The sequence below is a fragment of the Eleutherodactylus coqui genome, chromosome 13, assembly GCF_035609145.1.
Source record: "Eleutherodactylus coqui strain aEleCoq1 chromosome 13, aEleCoq1.hap1, whole genome shotgun sequence".
NCBI classification, from domain to species: Eukaryota; Metazoa; Chordata; class Amphibia; order Anura; family Eleutherodactylidae; genus Eleutherodactylus; species Eleutherodactylus coqui.
In genome coordinates this window covers 48,851,455-48,871,966 of record NC_089849.1, presented here as the reverse complement: position 1 = coordinate 48,871,966, position 20,512 = coordinate 48,851,455, and the positions used below count along the sequence as shown (strand labels likewise).

Sequence of the window (20,512 nt, the reverse complement as noted above, 5' to 3'; positions counted from 1 at the left end):
TTCATCCTAAAATGTGTTAAAATAAAAAAAAATTGTATACTCACCTTTCCGCTGCAGCCGGAGTCCAGCCGCGGCCGCTGTCAGTTCTCCTGAACTGCTTCTTGGCACTATTCAGCCGGCGGGGCTTTAAAATCCCCGCCTGCTGAATGATCTGCCTCTGATTGGTCACAGCCCTGACCAATCAGAGGCTGAAAACACTCACACACCCAATCATGAATTCATGAATGGGTGAGTGACTGCTGCCTCTCAGCGCTGAGCCAATCAGGGGCAGGTCTGACTCACATCCATTCATGAATTCATGAATGGGTGTGAGTGAGGCATGCCTCTGATTGGCTCAGCGCTGAGCCAATCAGGGGGCAGGTCTGACTCACACCCCCTTCACACCCACTGCAGGACGGCCGCTCAGAGCTCCGGCTGCCTGGAGAAGGTGAGTATACAATTTTTTTTTTATTTTAACGCATTTTAGGATGAATTGCAGGGAAGGGCTTATATATTTAAGCCCTTACCGACAATTCATCCCGGGCTCGCCCGCAGCGCATTGCTTTCAATGGAGACGGCTGTATTGCCGTCTCCATTGAATGCAATGCGCTGGACAGCTCCGGCCCGTTTCTAATGAAACGCGGCTAGGAGCAGATTTTCGGGCGATTTGCGGGCGACTTGCGCGCACCGGTCACGCGATTTGCGGATGCGCATCCGTCATGCGATCCGCAAATCGCGCAAAAAAACGCCCGTCTGACTAAGGCCTTAGAGGTTATTTGGACGTGCGTATATTGCTGGATTTTCATGCCCAGCTCATATACGCTGCCCCTCCCACTCACCGACTCTCTGCTTCTCCCCCCCGAGCTGTTTGTAATGAGAGTGTCTGGGACTGGGGCGGAGGTAAGCTCCCATCCCCTCCACGCCCATTGTCTATAGCCAGCAATGGGAGTGGGCGGGACAGAGCGGAACTTAGCTTCGCCCCGCCCCCCGCCCCCTCCCATTGCAAACGCAGGAGTGGAGGAGAGAGGCAGAGAGCCGGTGAGTGGGAGGGAAGGGGGGACTGCTTAGATGGAAGCATATATTGTTCCGCTGTGAAAACGCCAGCCGATATACACTCGTGGGACTATTCCCTTAGGTTGTTTATTTTGTCTATTTTTATGAAGGAAAATCTGGAGATTTGTATAAGAAAATAGAAGCTCTGACCACTATAAATATATATTAAAAAAACTCAGCAGCGCATGATAACATGGTGTTAGTGAATGGAGGGTGGGCATTCAATTAAAGGTCCGTGTGAGGGTCAGGTGTTGTCTCCTCTACCCAAACAAGAGTCATCTTGGATGTTCTAGTCTTCTGGTAGACCCGTTTGCCCTGGATAGCGAGGATAGATTGGACTATTTTTACTTACACTTTTTTGATAACTCCATCAATAAGACCGCTTCCTTCAACCAGCAAGACACAAGAGTCCATTGTTTCAGATAAAGTATTGGTGATAATAACCTCAGCTTTGAATTCTTCCTTCATTTTACCTTCATCTGGACACTGCCACAAAGGAAAATACACAAAATCATAGGATAAAGAATGAGTGCACCAACAAAAAGCTCTGATACAGAACCAATTATTAATATTTAGCAAATTAAGGTTAGAAATTAAAGAAATTCCAATTAATGCCACAGTCTGAGACTGCGAATTACATTACTCAACCGGTCATGTGGATACCCAATTGGTTCCTGTGATGTTGGCAATTAGAGAAGGAGTTAGTATCTCAAGAGACAGCAGGGACACATGCATGCGCATGACTTATTCTACAGCATTGTAAAAAAAATGTAGAATAAACCCCTTAATGATCACTGTAAATAAGCATTTTAGTAAGCATTAAAGGTGGTTTCCAATAATGGATATGTATCACCAATCTACAGGATAGGTAATAAATAACTGATTAGTGAAGAATTATCACTAGGACCCCATGAATCCCTAGAATGGGCATCCCAAGTATTTCCCTCCTTCTAAATGCACAATGACGGAGAAGAAGAGTTTAAATGGAGTGACGGTCAAGCATGTGTGGTCTGGCTTCATACAATGTCTATGCAGCTGATGGAAACAGCCAAACACTGTACTTTCCGACACACATTACTTGGAGTACATCTGCATGCTTGAACATTCAACAGTTCTGACTGCAGTCATGTAAAGATGAGGAGCAGGGAGCTTGGTATCTCTGTTCTAGTTATTTATCGAGACCCTTCTAGAAAAGTGATAAATGTCCATTGTGGGAGACCCCTTTAAGAAGTTAAAATCCACAAGTTGGACAATACATACAGGTCGACTATTGACCAAAAACTGAGCGATTTTGACCAATAGTTGCCTTATGTAAAAGTCGGACCTGACAGGGTACTGAGTAAGAAATCGCTCACTAGTCAATTTGAAACAGAGCGACTAATGAGCGACTTCTTGCTCAATGTAAACAGGCAGTCATTCATCTATGAATGATCGCCTGTTCACTGTAAAGGGAAGCGGGCATCTAGAAGAGGTCTCTAGCATGCTCTGCCTCTATTCACTGAACAACTATCACTCCTGTGTGAAAAAACATGAGCGATAGCTATTGGGATAATTGTTGGGCCCTTAAGTGCCCGACAGTCGTCACGTGTAAAAAAAAGCCCTAAGCCTCCCTGAAAACACCATATCTTAAAGAAAACAAGACAATGGGTATATTTACTAAGCCTTGTATGACAAATTTCTAACATACAAAAGTGGTACAATATAGAGAAGGCATAATGATTTGCGACTTTTGGCCTCTTTTGGCAGCTTCGGATATTTTTCTACAAGTGGATAGGACTACACAACAGGGGGTGTGGTCTTGTGGGCCAATCAGTTGTACTATAAATTACGCCAAAAACGGTCATAAATCATAACAGAAACCTATGCAAGATCACAGCTGGATGTAGATTTTAGTATTATTTTCTGATTTATGTTTTTACTCCATTCTCTGTACATCATTATGGGATGGCCATCTTACTTGAGATTTGACTTCTATGAGAGACTGTTCTAGACATGCTATGTGACCTTTGCAAAGATCATTGTGCAAGGAGGGGGAGGAAGTGAGCTGTGATTATCTCCTATTGTAACAGGTTGACCTTGTGATAATAAGATGACTGCTGAAAAGTTCTCTCTATAGAACGGGAAGTGGCAAACTATTATTATGCTCAGTGTTCTGTGTGAAAACTGCAAGACTTCAGGATTTTTCAAAAATATAGATTGTAACATTGAAAGTTTGCAAAAATCACCAAAAGTTCTTCAGAAATATTTTACATAAAAATCTGATTTATACAATATGTCATTTTCTAATTGCATATTCTCTTCAAAAAGTATATTTCTATTGTTCGTTGTCCAAGAATCCTAATCAAACCCAATGTCATACTGTAGATCTGTAGTCAGATTGATTACCTTGATGGTTATATGAGGGTTTACCAACATGACATCCTTTTCAACCAAAAGGTGTTTCTCTTCTCCTATAACCTCGCATAAAGCTGTCAGGCGGATTAGATTGTCTTCATCCATATATTTTTTGTATTGAGCGTATGTTAAAGGGATTGAGATGTGTTTAACTTGGAAAAAATAAATAATAACATCAGTTATTGTCTGCTTATAGATATTCTATGCAACAGATTACATATATTACATTATATGACTTAAGCCCCATTTACATGCAACGATTATCGCTCAAAATTTGCTCAAATGATGGCATATGAATGATAATCATTGCGTCTAAACGCTACCATCATTTACTCTTTGGCTGAATGATGATTTTAAGGTGAGTTTAAAATCCATCGTTCATCCGGAGAGAGATAACAGGGACCGCACGCTGTGTTCTGCATGGGAGTCGGAGATTACATTGTATTCTGCAGACAGCCCGTGCCAGAACAATGGAGCTGTGTGCAGAGCTCAGACCATATCCTTGGCTCTGCAAACAGCTCCCTGAGGCTCTTTTACATGCGCATGAAGCTGATAAATTTTGAAAGTGTAATTGATAATTAAGAAGGTGTCTCTTAAAAGACAATCTATTTAATATGAGACTTCTGAGAACCCTCAAACAGCTGATTTTGCCTGTGTGGTCACTGATGTAGTGTTGCATAATTGTCCTTCAGATAAATTACCTTCTATACATAGATGGCCCAGGTATGTCGCAGCAAGTCCCATGGCTTGTTATCAGCTCTCAATTCTGACTTTTAGGGAGGGTTCCAACCAGTTGGTACCTTTTATGATCTCCTTACATTCAGAGTCAGTTTATGTCCTAAGGCCTCCACCACTATTCAAGGTGAAATTAGGGAGAGGGGCAACCATACATGTATGTGGCACTCTCTTTTGGCAGTAAATCCCTCAAGTATCTCCATATCTCCCATACACTTCAGTAGAAAGGGCCATATACAGGCACCTCCCCCATACAGTAAGTTGCTACCATAGGGGTTCAGTTTCGGTCCTTATCTCAGAAGTGGTGGTACAAACAAATTTTTGACCCATTGCTTTTCATCAATCTTAATACTGCCCTGGTCATTAGAAGACTTATGGTCAAAGGTTGTCTTGCTGGGACAACCCCTTTAGATTTATGTGCATGAACAGTGTTAGATTCTCTATGGCGAATATTTACTTCAACATTAGCGCTAAGCTGGTGAACTTCTTCATTACAAATTTTCAATCATACCTTCATTGGGATTCAGGGGCATTATCCTTGCATCAGCCCAGATCTCATGCTTGTGTTTCCCGGTGTACAAAATGCTGGAAGCCGTCATGTTCACAGTCACTTTAATGTTGTCAGATGTCATGTTCTGCAAGCTCAGTATCACATGTATATCTTGACCAAGACTGGGGACTTCGGGGAAACTAAACTCTCCAGACAAAATTGTGGCCGCTTCTGGTTTTTGTTCCCCTCTTTTACTAAAATAAAATAATTTTTCGTCAAGCTCCAGAAAAGGACTTTCTAGTATTATGTCCACTGCTTTCTCAAAGACTTGTCGTTCTTCCATTGAACCTGAAAGGCAAAAATGGCAATTGGTAATCTCTATCACTATAAAAAGAAACAAAATCCTATTAAAAAAAATGCAGCTGCATAACTTGAAGCTCCTAAGTCCTACGTACCATGTGCCATTACTTAGTGTTGAGTGAACAAAAACAGTCAAACCCTGTTTTAGGTTGAACTGTACTAAAAATTCGATTTAGAGCAAAACCGAACCTGGGGCAGTACATTTTGGCCAAACCCACTAAAATTTCCTCCTCCTCCTTACTGGTTAGCAAAGTTGCCTTGCAATGCCGGTGTCCTAGCCTCCTAGGTTCAAATACAATCAAGAACAACATTTCCTTACTTCGAACATGCTAACCACTGAGTCATTCTCCTCTTCTTCCTCTTCTTTTTCTCCTCCCTCCGCCAAAAAAAAGATATGGCTCATATGACAGTTTTAGGGGTTTGGGCGAAAGTTCGGTTCAAACGAACTTGAACCAAACTGAAATTCAGCAAACTTTTGCTCAACATTACCATTTATATTACTGTCTAAGTATCTCTTCCTTAAGGCCCCCTTTGGCAACAGAATCTGGCTGCAACAGCTACCTCTGAATTTCCTATAGCTATGTCCCAACTAATATGATTACAAACCAATAAAGATCTATTCCTTTTTCCTCTTTAGACTACTATATAGACTTCTCTTTAGGCCACACACAGTCTATAGTCTTTGTGCCATGATAAGCAAAGGTCAGTGGTGTGCATAGGAAAGAAGGGACCCTAGATTTTAGCAGCCAGAGGTCCACTCCCTTAAAGGGGTTGTCCCGCGAAAGCAAGTGGGGGTATACACTTCTGTATGGCCATATTAATGCACTTTGTAATATACATCGTGCATTAAATATGAGCCAAACAGAAGTTATTCACTTACCTGTTCCGTTGCTGGCGTCCTCGTCTCCATGGTGCCGTCTAATTTCAGCGTCTAATCTCCCGATTAGACGCGCTTGCGCAGTCCGGTCTTCTCCCTTCTGAATGGGGCCGCTCATGCCGGAGAGCTGCTCCTCGTAGCTCCGCCCCGTCACGTGTGCCGATTCCAGCCAATCAGGAGGATGGAATCGGCAATGGAACGCACAGAGCCCACGGTGCACCATGGGAGAAGACCTGCGGTCCACCGTGGTTGAAGATCCCGGCGGCCATCTTCGCAAGGTAAGTAAGAAGTCACCGGAGCGCGGGGATTCGGGTAAGTACTATCCGGTTTTTTTTTTAAACCCCTGCATCGGGTTTGTCTCGCGCCGAATGGGGGGGCTATTGAAAAAAAAAAAAACGTTTCGGCGCGGGACAACCCCTTTAAGATATTTCTCAACACCCTTGCAATACGCTTCACCTGGAGCGGAGTCCTGCTTAGGTACCAGCTATCCAGTGAAAAAGGGTCTGGGACCAAACAATGCTGGGCCTCCTCTTTCCATGGGCCAGATAGCAGCTGCATGATCTGCCTCTATGCTATATATGCCCTTGCAAGGGGCTCATAAATGTATTTAAAAACAAAGTTCTTGCATGGGGATCTCATCTTTCTCTGTTGAATCCTGGGTGAAATATTCTAAGATTAAATAGGAAATAGCTAGGTAAAAGTAAAGGTAAAGTTTCCTGGAGTAACCACCGAGTCATGACTAAATGCTAGGGTGATGTCACATTGTGAAGTTTTCTTGCAGACTGTTTTTGCGGGGTAGTTTGCCATTGTCTACCTCAGTCATCTTTCACTTCCCAGTAAGCTGGGTACTCATTTGACCGGCCTTAGAAGGAGGGAAGGCTGACTCAACCTTGAGCCGGCTACCTGAACCATGCAGGGATTGAACTCACAACCTTCAGGTCGTGAGTGAGAGCTTAGAACTGCATTCTGCTGTCTTAACAATCTGCACAACATAAGACACATAAATATGAAATAGCAGAATGCTAAAGGCTGTAAATTATAAATGTTCATGGTAACAAACTATATATTTTCATGGGCCAGTTTGACCAATTCATAATTTTACACTGTAGAAAAATAATTTTATTTAAACTTAATAATAGTTTTTAAATGTATATGGATAATCGGACCATATTAAACATAATTAAAAGGGTATTTCGGAAATCGGGCAAAATGTTTCAAATTTCCCTAATTCTTTCATTTATTGCTATTCTTCCATATGGCCATACAAATCATCAAACTGAACTCCAGTACCTTTTATTACCGACATTTGTTACAGCCAACTTCATATTCCCACATTGTTATTTAAAGTGACTGCAAAGAGTGCAAAAACTACATCTCCCACAATGCCCCAGTGCCAGTTACTGAGGAGTATGCATTCACAGCTGTACAAACTGTGCCATCAGTACAGAATTTGAAGGCACTGAGCATGTCTGACCAGTAATACAGCTGAGCATACAGGACGTAACCATTGGATACCAATGGAGAACTAACCAGTGGGAGACCACAGGTAAAGCAATATCTCTGCAACTTTATAAAAGATTATACAGTTACATATTGCAAAATTACATGCAATCGCCTTATGAATCACCGGACTATCCCTTTAAGCTCTAGCCAGCATAGAATTTTATAACATGAGGCTCCAGTAAAGTTTCCCACAAAGGACACTTACTTTACTACACAATGTAATCACAGTTCACAATCAACACAGATGACACTTCAGTAACTGCGCCCCAATAAGTTTTAAAACAATAGATCTCAGTGTCTTGCATGATGCAGCCACCAGGTGATAGTAAGGTAACATTAGATGGCGCCATCAAAAGCTTACTTTAATATTAGATGCCCAAGAAAAGATGAAAACCCAGCTTATAATTTAAAGTAACAGTGTATTTAAAATTTCTCTAAAGTGGTTGTCTACAATTTCTATAAATGAGCACGCTATGTTAATAATTGTATCAATTTACAAGTGTCTGATTGGCGGTGGTGGGGGAACGACTGTTGACATGAGGTCTTATGGCCATGTACAAAGATCTTTCTTACTATCTCTCCATTCTGGCTCATAGAGAAGATCCTAAATGTGGGATCCTCTATTTATGATGTCCATATGCTCTAATAGACCTAATGGACAGGGGTTACCTGTTTCTTACCTTCTGGGTATTTGTATAAATTGGTGACATCTACTCGGCGATCACTCCCGACAGCTTTTGTGCTGATACGTTTGCCAATGAAATTGGTATCATTAGAAATTTTTATCTTTTTGCCATTTCGGCTGGTCCAGCGTGTGAGATCGGCATTCACAGATGCAAACATGAAGGCTACATCATAATTGAAGTCAACATCACCTTCTTTTATAGCCACAAGAGGTGCAGGACCACAGCGATATATTCCTGAAGTCAACAGAAATTGCAAAAGAAATTAAAATCTCGATCATCATTGAATAATGGCCATACTATATATAAATGTAATTTCTGTATGCGGTCAAAATAGAATGTGGCTTAGTTCAAGCCAGGTTGTATGCTTTACCATTACTCTTCTCCAGTGGTGTTGCATCCATCACCTGCCATCCATTGTAAGCTGGATCCAAATCCTTACGTTTAAACCAAGCCTCATTCCACACATGGAAATTCCTGTGAATGCAAACATATTACATATAATATAAATATTTTAGGGCATACCTATACCTAGGTAATGGCATCCAGTTATTAAGCAATGATAAAAGAAAACCTTTTTCTACTCTCAAACTACATTTTTTACATAATCTCCAGCTGGACGAGAAAGTCTTGGCCAACAGTGCAAAAATGAAGTAATTACCAAAATTGTGTCACTGCTTCTCATACATTAGGGTGCATTCACACGAATGTATATCGGCTCGGTTTTGAATGAATAGCTAAGAGCTATCTGTCATTGGCTGAGCGCTCAGCCAATAGCTAAGCAGTAGCTGCTATTGGCTGAGTCCTCAGCCAATCCGCACAGCCCTTTAGGGAGGCGGGGATTTTTAAATCCCCGTCTGCTGAAAGAGCTCAGTAGCAGTGCTGGGGAGCCAGCCGGAGGACGCGGCTGACAGCAGGAGAGGTGAGTAACTTTTTTATTATTTTTTTAACCACTTTTTTATGATTATCGGGGAAGGGCTTATATTCCAAGCCCTTCTCCGATAATCATTCTGCAGGGCTTGTCAGAAACCACTGCTTTCAATGGGATCGGCAGCAGTGCCGATCCCATTGAAAGCAATGGGATAGCATGCCGCTGACTTCTGGCACAGCTGTGACAGAGGATTCCTTTATTCCCGCGGTCCCCGCGGGGATGAAGGAAACTCCTGCCACAGCTGTGGCAGAAGTCCGCGGCATTCTCCATATCTTTTCAATGGGGCTAGCGCTGCTGCCGCTGGCCCCATTGAAAAGACTGTCGCAGCGATATCGCAGCGATTTTCTCGCACTGCTCTGCGAGTGTTTTCACTTACTCTGGCAGCGCAGTGGAGAAAAAAACGCTAGTGGGTGGGAGCCCTAAGATTAATATACAACTATTATTCCTTTACAATCTGCTTCTATAAAGATAATCAAACATACCAGTTGTTAACTTCAATGAGCCATGTGAGTACTCATTCAGGAAATATAATATCTTCCTCTGAGACTTTTGGAAATGATGCCATAGTCCACCATTATGGTACATGAGAGTTAATTGGCTGGTTTAGGACTTGGAAGGAAATTGGTTGTCAAGTTGTTTGAGGTCAAGGTGGTCATAAAGTCTAAAAGTTAAAGTTGATATCCTATAAAAATCAATTATGTGTACTTACCATACCATATCTTGCATGGATTCATTCCTTAATCCACGGTGATCATAAAAAACATCGATATAAAGATTGCTATTTTTGTCTTGGGCTGAGTTGAAGTTGGTGATTACTCGGGTTGGAATTCCCAAGCATCGTAGCACTGGAATAAAAGGCATCATTGTAGAACATAGAGATAAAACAGAGCTAAATACTGATGTAGCAAATACTAATTTTATATGTAACACATTATGACTTAACAACCATGTACTGCAATGGCGTAAATCAAGATATCTTGACTAGTGTTGCTTGTTTTGAGCCTGGGGTTCTGCTTACCTCCTTAGGAGACGGAATTGAACAGCCCCACACGGACCCCATTGACCATAATGGGGTCTGATGCTCAGTTTCTGCTCAGCTGTTTGGCTTTTGAATGGAAGAAAAAGTGCTACAAGCAGCACTTTTTTTCTGGTATTTTGACCTAGATCTGCGATGGAACCGGTCTAAGTATTGCTCAGTTTATTATTTTACTACAGTGAGCGCTATTGAAGGGATGTTGTATGGTACACAAGATATCCGCTTTAACACTAACTTCTGACACTTTGTAATAAACATTTACATTTGTACCAAACACCTTTGCATGTACTTTCTTGCAAGTCTGCAGGTTAGCGTTGGGTATGGAGTAGAAGAGGCTGTCTGCAATGCAATACAACTCAAGGGAAGTCTAGGTGGGTCCGGTTGTAGGTCAATGATCTGTTCCAATGTCTACTGGTTACATCGATGACGTTTCCTGACCTAGCATTGAATACTGTTGTATGTGGCTATATTTACTGTTCATTTGTGACTGTCTCCTACACGAATACATGCAGCATTATGCATTAATCCCTCATAGAAACCCCTTCATATGCTTATTGTTTCTATGTCTTAAATTCTATGATGGCAGAGCTTGGCCACACAAAAATCCCTTCCGTACAGCAGGGTGTAACTGTGAAGCAAGTTCACAGTTCTAATGTTCCTTACCTGTACAGAGCAATCCTCCATACACCCAGCACTGGCCATATTTCACAGACTTGCATCCCTTGAAGTACCAATTCTTTAAAATAAGAGAACTTCCATTCCAAATTGTTGGGCAAACACCTCCTTTATAGATTCCACTCCAGTTCTCCACAAGCACTCCATCTTCATCTTTACTATTTAGCTTGAGGATAGAGCATATAAAATGTGAGGATATGAAATAGGGAAATTAGATGTCTAGTCCCATTGTGGACAGGGCATGATGTCCATAATCTAATAATCCAGAACCATATGGCAGTACTAATATTGATGTAGCTTGGCTTGAGAAAGTGTAATTTGGCTTTCTTTCACCTGGAACAAAGACTTAGTTGGGCCGCTCCTCCAGCACCTAAAATTTAACTTCTAATCCTTATTAAACTCCGCCTCGCCCTGTATTTAATTACCCCGGACAAATGTAATAGAGCTATCATTGCATCATGTACATGAAGAGCTAATTTCAACATCAATAAAAAAATTAAATTAAAAAAAATATATTCTTCACAGTAAGGGCTCATTCACCCAGGCGTATTTGCATACCGTATTACACGCATATTTTTTATGTGTGTAATAAATACGAAGTGCTGAAACCTCACTGATTTGCACTGTGGTATTCAGACATGCAGCTTTCACGCACAGGAAAAATTGCAGCATGTCCTATTTTGGTCCATAATAAATACCAAAGTAGCCTGTTAGGCCTTAGTCAGACGGGCGTTTTTTCGCGCGATTTGCGGATCGCATGACGGATGCGCATCCGCAAATCGCGTGACCGGTGCGCGCAAGTCGCTCGCAAATCGCCCGAAAATCTGCTCCTAGCCGCGTTTCATTAGAAATGGGCCGGAGCTGTCCAGCGCATTGCATTCAATGGAGACGGCAATAGAGTCGGCTCCATTTAAAGCAATGCGCTGCGGGCGAGCCCAGGATGAATTGTCGGGAAGGGCTTAAATATATAAGCCCTTCCCTGCAATGCATCCTAAGATGTGTTAAAATAAAAAAACATTGTATACTCACCTTCTCCCGGCAGCCGGAGCTCCGCGCGGCCGTCCTGCAGTGGGTGTGAAGGGGGTGTGAGTCAGACCTGCCCCCTGATTGGCTCAGCGCTGAGAGGCAGCAGTCACTCACCCATTCATGAGTTCATGAATGGGTGTGTGAGTGAAACCTGCCTCTGATTGGTCAGGGCTGTGACCAATCAGAGGCAGATCATTCAGCAGGCGGGGATTTTAAAGCCCCGCCGGCTGATTAGTGCCGAGAAGCAGTTCAGGAGAACTGACAGCGGCCACGGCTGGACTCCGGTTGCAGCGGAAAGGTGAGTATACAATTTTTTTTTTATTTTAACACATTTTAGGATGAATTGCAGGGAAGGGGTTATATATTTAACCCCTTCCCGACAATTCACCCCGCGCACGCCGGCAGCCCATTGCTTTCAATGGAGCAGCTGTATTGCCGGCTCCATTGAATTCAATGGGCAAACATCGTTCTTCTCTGCCACAGCTGTTACAGCTGTGGCAGAGAAGAATGATTTGTCTTCTATATGTTCTCAATGGGGTCGGCGCTGCTGCCGCCGGCCCCATTGAGCGCATATAGAGAAGAGAACAGGAATCGCAGATCGCAGATAGGTGCGACCTGCGATTTTTTGTTCTATAATTTATCGGACGAGCGCATAAAAAGCGCTCATGTGTCCAATACCATTGCAAAGCAATGGTTTTATAAAATCGCCGGACGCATGCGCATGCGCAAATCGTGGCTAAAAACGCCCGTCTGACTAAGGCCTTAAAGTCAATGAAATTGCGTAAATATGCAGTGAATATGCATGATACAAAACTATTCACTGTGCATTTTTGCATGAAATCAATGGGAACCTCTTGCGTTTCTGTGCATGTGAAATGTGCAATGAATGTACACTGAAAAAAAGCAAAGCACAGGAGATATGCACAGTTTCCATCTGTGAATGTGTAGCATATTTCATATACCGAACCTAGATACACCCGTGTGAGTGAGTCCTAAAGGTAAGTCCACATAGGACGGGTCCACAGCAAATGTTCTGCAGCGTATCAGCTAGAAAATCTGCAGCAGCAACACACCTGAGGGCTCCTTCAGATGAGTGTATCTTAGCACAATTTTGTGTGCATACGCAAAATGTAGAGAGTAGAACCCATTGAGCGGTTGGGCGGAGTGGGTTCCTTCTCATTTCTTTCTTTGTGTGTGTGGTTCTCACAGGTAAAAAAATAGGACCTGCTCTATTTTGTGCACAAAGAGGCCCATAGAGGTCTATGGGTGGTGCGCAAATGCGTACATATGAACGAGTGGGTATGTGGGAAAACTCGGCCAATACCGCACCCACCAGAACCTTATGTGACTTTATAGCTATTTAAATCAGGGCAGGGTGATACCCCCACCTATGGGAACTAGTGGAGCCTGTACAAATACACATAGCATTATGCGCAGGCACATGTGCAAAGTACACTCGTTCTCCGCGCAAAAAAGTTGCACAGAAGCAAGCGTATTTTGCAATACACTCATGTGACACTGGTAAGAGGCAATGCAAATGAAGTGAAGATTGAAGTGAAGGTGATACAGTAACACAGTTGGGTTTCAACTCACCGTTGCATTTAGCACTCTACACACATAGAGGGGGTCATTCCTCCGGGCAACATCTGAGGCTGGATCTTTTAGGTAGTTGATACTTCGATCCAAAATAGCAAAACAGATTTCCAGTATGCTCTTCTCAAACTACAAACATGAACATATAAAAACTGTAAAGAGGATTCCAGAACATTTCACATGGGGTCTATTGATATGTCTTTCCTGCCCAGGGAGTAGTTTTTACTTTCGGTTTTACAATAGGTTCGGTTTGGTTCTTATTTAGCATTTATCCATCTATTCCCCTACTGGACTGGCTTTGATTTTTTTCAATCAGATCATTTTAAGTGAAATTACAATGTTAATACAGTTAGCTCTTAATTCTTATATATTTATACATAACTTTATTCTATGGATTAATATGATTACTGTGATGCCAAATTTAATTATTTAAATGCCGCTATCAGAATTTATGGTGACATTAAACCAATTTAGTGACACGCCTGGAAAATCTCAAGGGCTTGCTGCACTAACCATGCAGTTAAACCCCAGAAGATTTTCGGGGACAGCTCTAGTGCTGAAATGCTGGCCAGGACACACAGTCATTGTGCCACTGTACATGTTTTCCACTTCAAATTACCTCAGGAAAATCTCCAGGGCTTGATACGCTGATATGGTAATAATAAACCTGCCACTAAATTGATTAAAGAGTTAACAGCTGTGATCCGCAGTGGCGCTGATCAGAGCTGTTGTTGGCTGTAAGAAACAACCAGTGCCCGCATTGTATGGAATGGGATCGACCCCTGATCCTCCTCTATAGAAAGCCCAAACCCCCAGAATGGGAATGTATGATCTGGAGAGTTAAGGGGCTAAAGACTAACTCTTCACCACCTTCGCACCATTTCCCTTGCAACTGCTGTGCATCCCAACAACATTTCTTCACTAGTTTACTGCTACCAACATTCAATATTGACCATCAGACCATCAGACCTAAATTGCCTCAAACTTAAACAATTTCGTTTTTGATATATCCATTTTCAAAAATGCAATCTCCCTTATCCTTGTGACAAAAATCTCCAACTGTCATGGGTGGCAGGCTGCATCGAACAGGTGGTAATCAATTTCCTTGCTTACAGAGCGAACATACTCTGCCGAACTTGATGCTCATTCGAGTATTAGCGTACTCGATGGTGCTCGTTACTCGAACGAGCATCAAGTCCTGTTCGACCCTGCCCCAGTTTTTGGCTCCTTCCCGCTGTGACGTGTCTGTTTTGGCCCCTCCCCGCCACGATGCAGCGCGTGTCATTGGCAAATTTTTTGTCTGGCAGGAGAGAGAGAGAGAGAGAAACGAACCTGGAAAAAAAGAAAATGCTCGGCACCTGGCGTCCCACATACAAAAATGCTTGAGTCTCCCATTGTAGTCAATGGGGTTCGTTACTCAAGTAGAGCTCTCGAATTTTACGAAAAGCTCGACTCGAAAAACGTGGACTCGAGCATTTGGGTGCTCGCTCATCTTTTCCTATTCTACCATATGGAATCTATATATTTAATGCACATACAGTATCCCCGAAGCAATGGAAGTACCTGATTGTAGTTCCAAGGTGTGGGAAGTATGTCAGTGTGAGATCCTGTAAATATTACTCCTTTTTCATTTAGGACATATTCTTGTAGCTTCTTATCATCTGCTAGAAAGACGTCGTCTTCTGAAATAAACAAGTCAAAAATGTGTTTAATAGAGTTAGACTTTGTCCAACATGCCCATGTTTGGCCAGTGTATGTATGTAAACTTCTATTTCAACCGTATTAAAAATGTGCAGGTCACAATTTACCTTGTGACCAGGGGTTGAAGAGCAAGTAGAATCCACCAATACCAGTAGGTTGTGGAGACGCTTCTTCCGTGCTGTCGGTTTTTTTAGAGACTCTAAGGATATAATATCCAATCACTGCATCGGGAGGACTATTTATGGTCACAGTCAACGCATTAGATTTACTCGATGTAAGAACTGAACTCCATGACGTCTGATTTGCATTCTCAAATAGTGTAAATATAGTTCTTGTTTTCTTTTCTTCTGATGGGGATGGACCTTGTATGGGAAGAACACAAGATATTTAGTGTTTTTCATTTACATGTAATGTCCACATTTTAATGAAGTTGTCAAGTTTAAAGTAGATGGAAATGAAACACCGACGCGAAGCTCAAAAACTCTTCCTTTGGGATGACAGCGGTTGCTGGTCTTACAGTTCAAGAGAAAACAAGTATATACAATATGTAGATTCTTGCAGTACAAAGCATTATTGCTATCCACACTTTTCTTCTTAAGCCTATGGTGGATATCATAACAGTTCACGTTATTACTTTAGACACTTTGGGCTTTTGGACTTTCCCTTTTTGTTCAAAGTGTCCATGATAATAGTACGATCACAGGGTGTCCTGCTATTGAGATTCACATTAATCATCTATAAACTGGGTGGGAGGCCACCAGCAAGTCTTCAGTTGTCCTGCAGTGCCACCACAAAAAAAGGAAGCATTACAAGCATTACAAAATCAATGGACTGCATATGTAAAATATGAACTTATCGGGTCCTCCTGAGCAAGAAATGTTCTTTCAAACTCATAGACGATGATCCCAAATGAGGAACTCCTCTCTATTAAAGGGGTAGTGTAAGAAATCAACAAAATGGCCATAGTAAGGAGCAGGTGAAAAACCTATCTTAGAGTGCAACTAGGACAGGTTGTTGAGACCAGAGAAGAGGTGGTAGGGGGCAGAACTGCAAAGGATATAGGGTTGTGGCTGGGGTTGAGTCTAAAACCCCATTGTTTGTTCCTACCAGTCTGACTGTAAGTGTTAGGCTCTGCCCCCTGACTTCAGCTTCACCCCCCTTATGGCAAAATTTACATGCAAAGATAATCTTTCAAATGATTGAAAGATTTTGCGATCTATTTGCATAAAGTGTTAATGTCCAGTAATTTCCATTAACACTTTATCATCTTCATTTGCATGTAAAAGGGTCTCAAGGAGGTGTTTGCAGAGCCGAGCATGTAATCAGACACACGCACAGGTGTGCGCCCAGCTGCACTGTTCCTTTGGGGCTTCCAGTAGAACACAATGTAATCTGACGACTCCCCATGGAGAACATAGCATACTGTCTACTGGAGATAAATGCAAACTGCTTTATCTCCAGTAGCTGAACAATGGATTTTAAGTTCATCTTATAAGTGAACAATGCCCGTGTTTACATGTAACGATTATTGTTCGAATTCGGTTGTTTAAACAAATTTTGAGGGATAATCGTTACATGTAAATGGGCCTTTACACTTAGGCCTTATCAACCCATCTTAATTACACTCTAGAGTAGGTTTCTCACAGGCTACAGATGGTGGCCATTTTGTTGATTTCTTAGACTAGCCCTTTGACTTATGATTACCTAACTCACAGAATATTTGACGTAGTACGTTCATGTAGGACGTATTTATGGCGCCCTATACAAATGCCTCTGGTACATTCAACCCGGACATTACTATTGTCCTCCAAGGGCAAGTTTAGACATACCGTGTTTTTTCACAATAAACTTGATAAACACAAACAAGTCAAAAAATGGTAACAGAAATATGGAAAGGGGAATGCTAATCCTAACTAAACTGGCATGATCGAAGATAGGGAACAAATGTAAAGCTGATGGAACAAACAACAAAAAGACAGAATTAGGAGAAGATAAATAAACCCGAAATATAAATAGGAAAAATCACAGGTATATTACTGACAGGTGACCGCTGACACATCAGACTCCTCAGGCAGGTGAATAACTGGCACCCATGAAGAGGAGGTGCTGGAATAACTACTCATTCAAATTGATAGTTGGTTAGGGGAGCCTGTAGACCAATCAGTTCATAAACAACAGGGAGATGTGTTTATATCGGCATCCAGCACTGAATGACAAGGTGCCTGCACCAATTTCACAGACACATAAGCCAGGAATGATGATATAAAGTCACCCTTGACCCATGTACTGGATGCGGCCAGCATGCCACAACAGTACCCACTCTCTGAGGAGGGGTCCCAGGACCCAGCTTAGAAGAATTTTTTTGGTAAAACCTCTTAACAAGATGGCCACATCCTCTCCTCCGGACTAAAACTCCACCAATGTACCAAATACTGTAACGAGTTCCTGTAGTGATATAAATCAATAATTCGACTGACTTCAAATAATAGACTACCTTCTACCATAATCGGAGGAGGTGGATATTTCCCATTAACCCATTGAGCAGGCAGTTGAACCAGATGACCTGGTGGTCCCTTCCAACTCTACAATTCTATGAGTCCCAGAGACCAGCCTATTTTGTGCCTTAAGGACCAAGGGATTTTCATCATCACATTGCAAAAGCCATAACTTGTTGACATAGCCATAGGAGGGCTTGTTTTCTTGAGATAAGCTATATTTTTTAATGGTACCATTCATGGTACATATGATGTGCTATATAACTTTTTCATTTTTTGGTGGAAGGTAGGGGGTGGGGGTTTGAAAAAAACGTGCAGAAATTACGCCAGTGTTCACCATTCAGAAAAAAAAAAACAGATCATTTTCTTAGGTGGATCAGTACGATTACTGTGATAACAATTTTATTAGATTTTTAATTTTTTTTTACTACTTTTTAACAATAAAAACATTTTAAAAGAAAAACAATTGAATCTGCATCACCACATTCTAAGACCCATGTTTTTTGGCAGCAGAGCTCTGTGAGGTCTTGTTTTTGGTGGGAAACGTTGTAGTTTTTTTTGGTACCCATTTGAGGTACAGGTGACTTTTGAGCTGCTTTTTATTGTATTTTTTGGGGGAGGCAAACAAAAGAAAAATAACAATTTGAGCATTGCTTTTTAAAACTATTTTTACAACATTCTCCATGTGAGATAAATAACAAGATATTTTCATTGTCTGGGTCATTATAAACATGGTAATACATATAATGTGTTGCTTTTTAAAAAAAAATATTTTATCCATTTAAAACTTTTTTTTTTTTTTTGGAGGAGGGATTCATATTTTTAAAACTGGATTTTTTTCTACCAAATTAAACTTTATAGAATTTTTATGCTATTTTTAGGTCCTGAAGGGCTCTTCAAGATGTGATTGTTGAATCACTAGAATAATACACTGCATTACTCATGTTTTGCATTCTACTAAGCCTATAACAGCAGCCTATTAGACTCTGCAGGAGGCGGGGTGTAATAGGCTGAGTGACAGGACAGACACGAAGGCCTTTGTCAGGTTTCTGTCTGCCATTGGGACCCATCGGTACTTTGCAATGAAATTATAGGTTGCTGATGCATGACAGAAGGAGCCCTCACCCCTTTTCATCTGCTTACGTGCTGCAATTGCTATTGGTTGTGTCATGTAAGGGGTTAAACTGTCAGAATCTGAGGTTTCTCTGATACTGTCTGTTAGAGCAGGAGCCTGGCTGTCAAGAGTCAGCCAAGCTATTGCCTTAGAAAGATGCATGTGCAGGTTTAAGGCCAATTAGTAAGGTAAGTAAAAAGGTGTATTGCAGTTTCTAACAAGTTAACAGGACTCTCATATTATGAGGGGGTCCCCAAAAGAAACAGGAATCTTCTTCTGGTGGGTGGAAAATCTAACTGTTAGATGTTGCTGATTTGGGCGTGGAATTTGACTGCATCTGGTGGCGTAATTCCATCCCATGTGAAAGGTACCTAAAGGATTTAATATCAGCCAGCATGCTTTATGAAGGTACGCCTGAGAAACATGTGAATGATGTGGCACTTCAAGTTGGAGAAGTCAATAGATGACTGACATTTGCCGAAGGAGAAGTTGGAGATGTGTTACACCCTATTTCTAATGTAATGAATGCAAAATGAGGAAGTCATTTAGGAACTGGATGAAGCTTTTGATTTAATGACTGTTGTTTAATAAGATAGATCATGGTCTAATATATTTTATAAGGAAACAGAGTTATTAAACGGGTTGTAAAGTTTAATAAATCCTTCCTTTTCATGTACATTATGAGAAGTTCAATTTACAGAGGGAGTATTATTAACCCATGTGAGGACTGCAGCCAAATGAGAGCAACATACAACCCCTGAAATGGATCGCCACCAGTAACGTCCTGTATACACCACATTACTTATAAGCTCCTGGCCCATCTGATCTGTATATGGCACGTTGACTGGGAATCAGTGATGCCTTAAATCATGTAATGCACTGTAGGGCAAGAGTACCATCCATCATGGGAATTGGAAGTGAATTACAATGTTACTGTGGACCACATGGGGCATAATTAGAATATTAACTCCTTAGTGACTGCCCATATGTCTTTTTATGGTGATTAGTAATAGGCTTTATTCTGATACTTGTGCCTTTTTACAGCACTGTATCAGAATACAAACCTGGGTCTCCCATGCTGGTAATAGCAGGGACTCGGCTGTTGGATGACAGCCCGGCACCTGCTCTAACAGCGACCAGAGAAACCACTAATTCCCGTTGTTTAACCCTTTACATGCCGTGATCATTGCAACCATGGCATTTAAAAGACTGATAGAGGGAGGATGTCCCTTTGTCATTCATCAGACCCAATTATGTATCTCTTAACCCTTTCCAATCCACTGTCTGCCATCTAAAGACATTCTGATTGAAGGCTGTACAGCTCCGATGTTGGAAGACGTCCGGCAGGGTATTCTTACTGTATATTACTGGCCACTCTGTTGTCGGAGGCCTCTCCAGCATGTCATGTATAATGGCAGAAAGAGAAAGCTCCCTAGGAAACCCTGAATCCCAAATTGGATTGCAAAGGGTTAATATAAAAAGTCTTCCATGACCATTGTCTCTTGGTCTTATGACTTATATAGTTGATAAGCTCCTTAAAGGGTTTTTCCAATTTGGATAAGCCTTGCTTATTAGAAGGGTCCCTTGACAATCATCTTGTGGGGTCCCGATGCGTTGCTACGGCACTCGGAGACTTGAAGATGGCCTCGGGGTCTGCCATCTACGATGGCCTAAGAAGCTTAAGTATAGTGGTGTATTATATCAAACGGTTGTGACATTCAAGTATAAAAAGTTTTTTATGAACTGTAAAAAAATAGACTAAAATGTATAAAAATAAAGAAACATGGTGAAAATAGCTAATTTTGTATATTTTCCCTAAAAAAAGTATTTTAGTGTACTAAAATAGCAAAACATAAAAAACCGTATA

The 20,512-nt window shown here is 41.6% G+C and overlaps 1 protein-coding gene across 1 annotated transcript in view; it reads right to left on the bottom strand.

Moving 5' to 3' along the window:
• LOC136587302 (protein-glutamine gamma-glutamyltransferase E-like) overlaps window positions 1-20,512 on the bottom strand; it is a 34,592-nt gene that overhangs the window by 2,102 nt on the left and 11,978 nt on the right. Inside the window, exons 3-12 of the mRNA XM_066585857.1 lie at window positions 15,144-15,398; window positions 14,899-15,017; window positions 13,336-13,464; window positions 10,705-10,882; window positions 9,715-9,850; window positions 8,448-8,551; window positions 8,072-8,311; window positions 4,673-4,999; window positions 3,418-3,578; window positions 1,385-1,518 (exon numbers count right to left, since the gene is read on the bottom strand). Of these exons, the coding sequence (XP_066441954.1) occupies window positions 1,385-1,518; window positions 3,418-3,578; window positions 4,673-4,999; window positions 8,072-8,311; window positions 8,448-8,551; window positions 9,715-9,850; window positions 10,705-10,882; window positions 13,336-13,464; window positions 14,899-15,017; window positions 15,144-15,398 (1,783 nt within the window). The remainder of the gene's footprint in view (window positions 1-1,384; window positions 1,519-3,417; window positions 3,579-4,672; window positions 5,000-8,071; window positions 8,312-8,447; window positions 8,552-9,714; window positions 9,851-10,704; window positions 10,883-13,335; window positions 13,465-14,898; window positions 15,018-15,143; window positions 15,399-20,512) is intronic.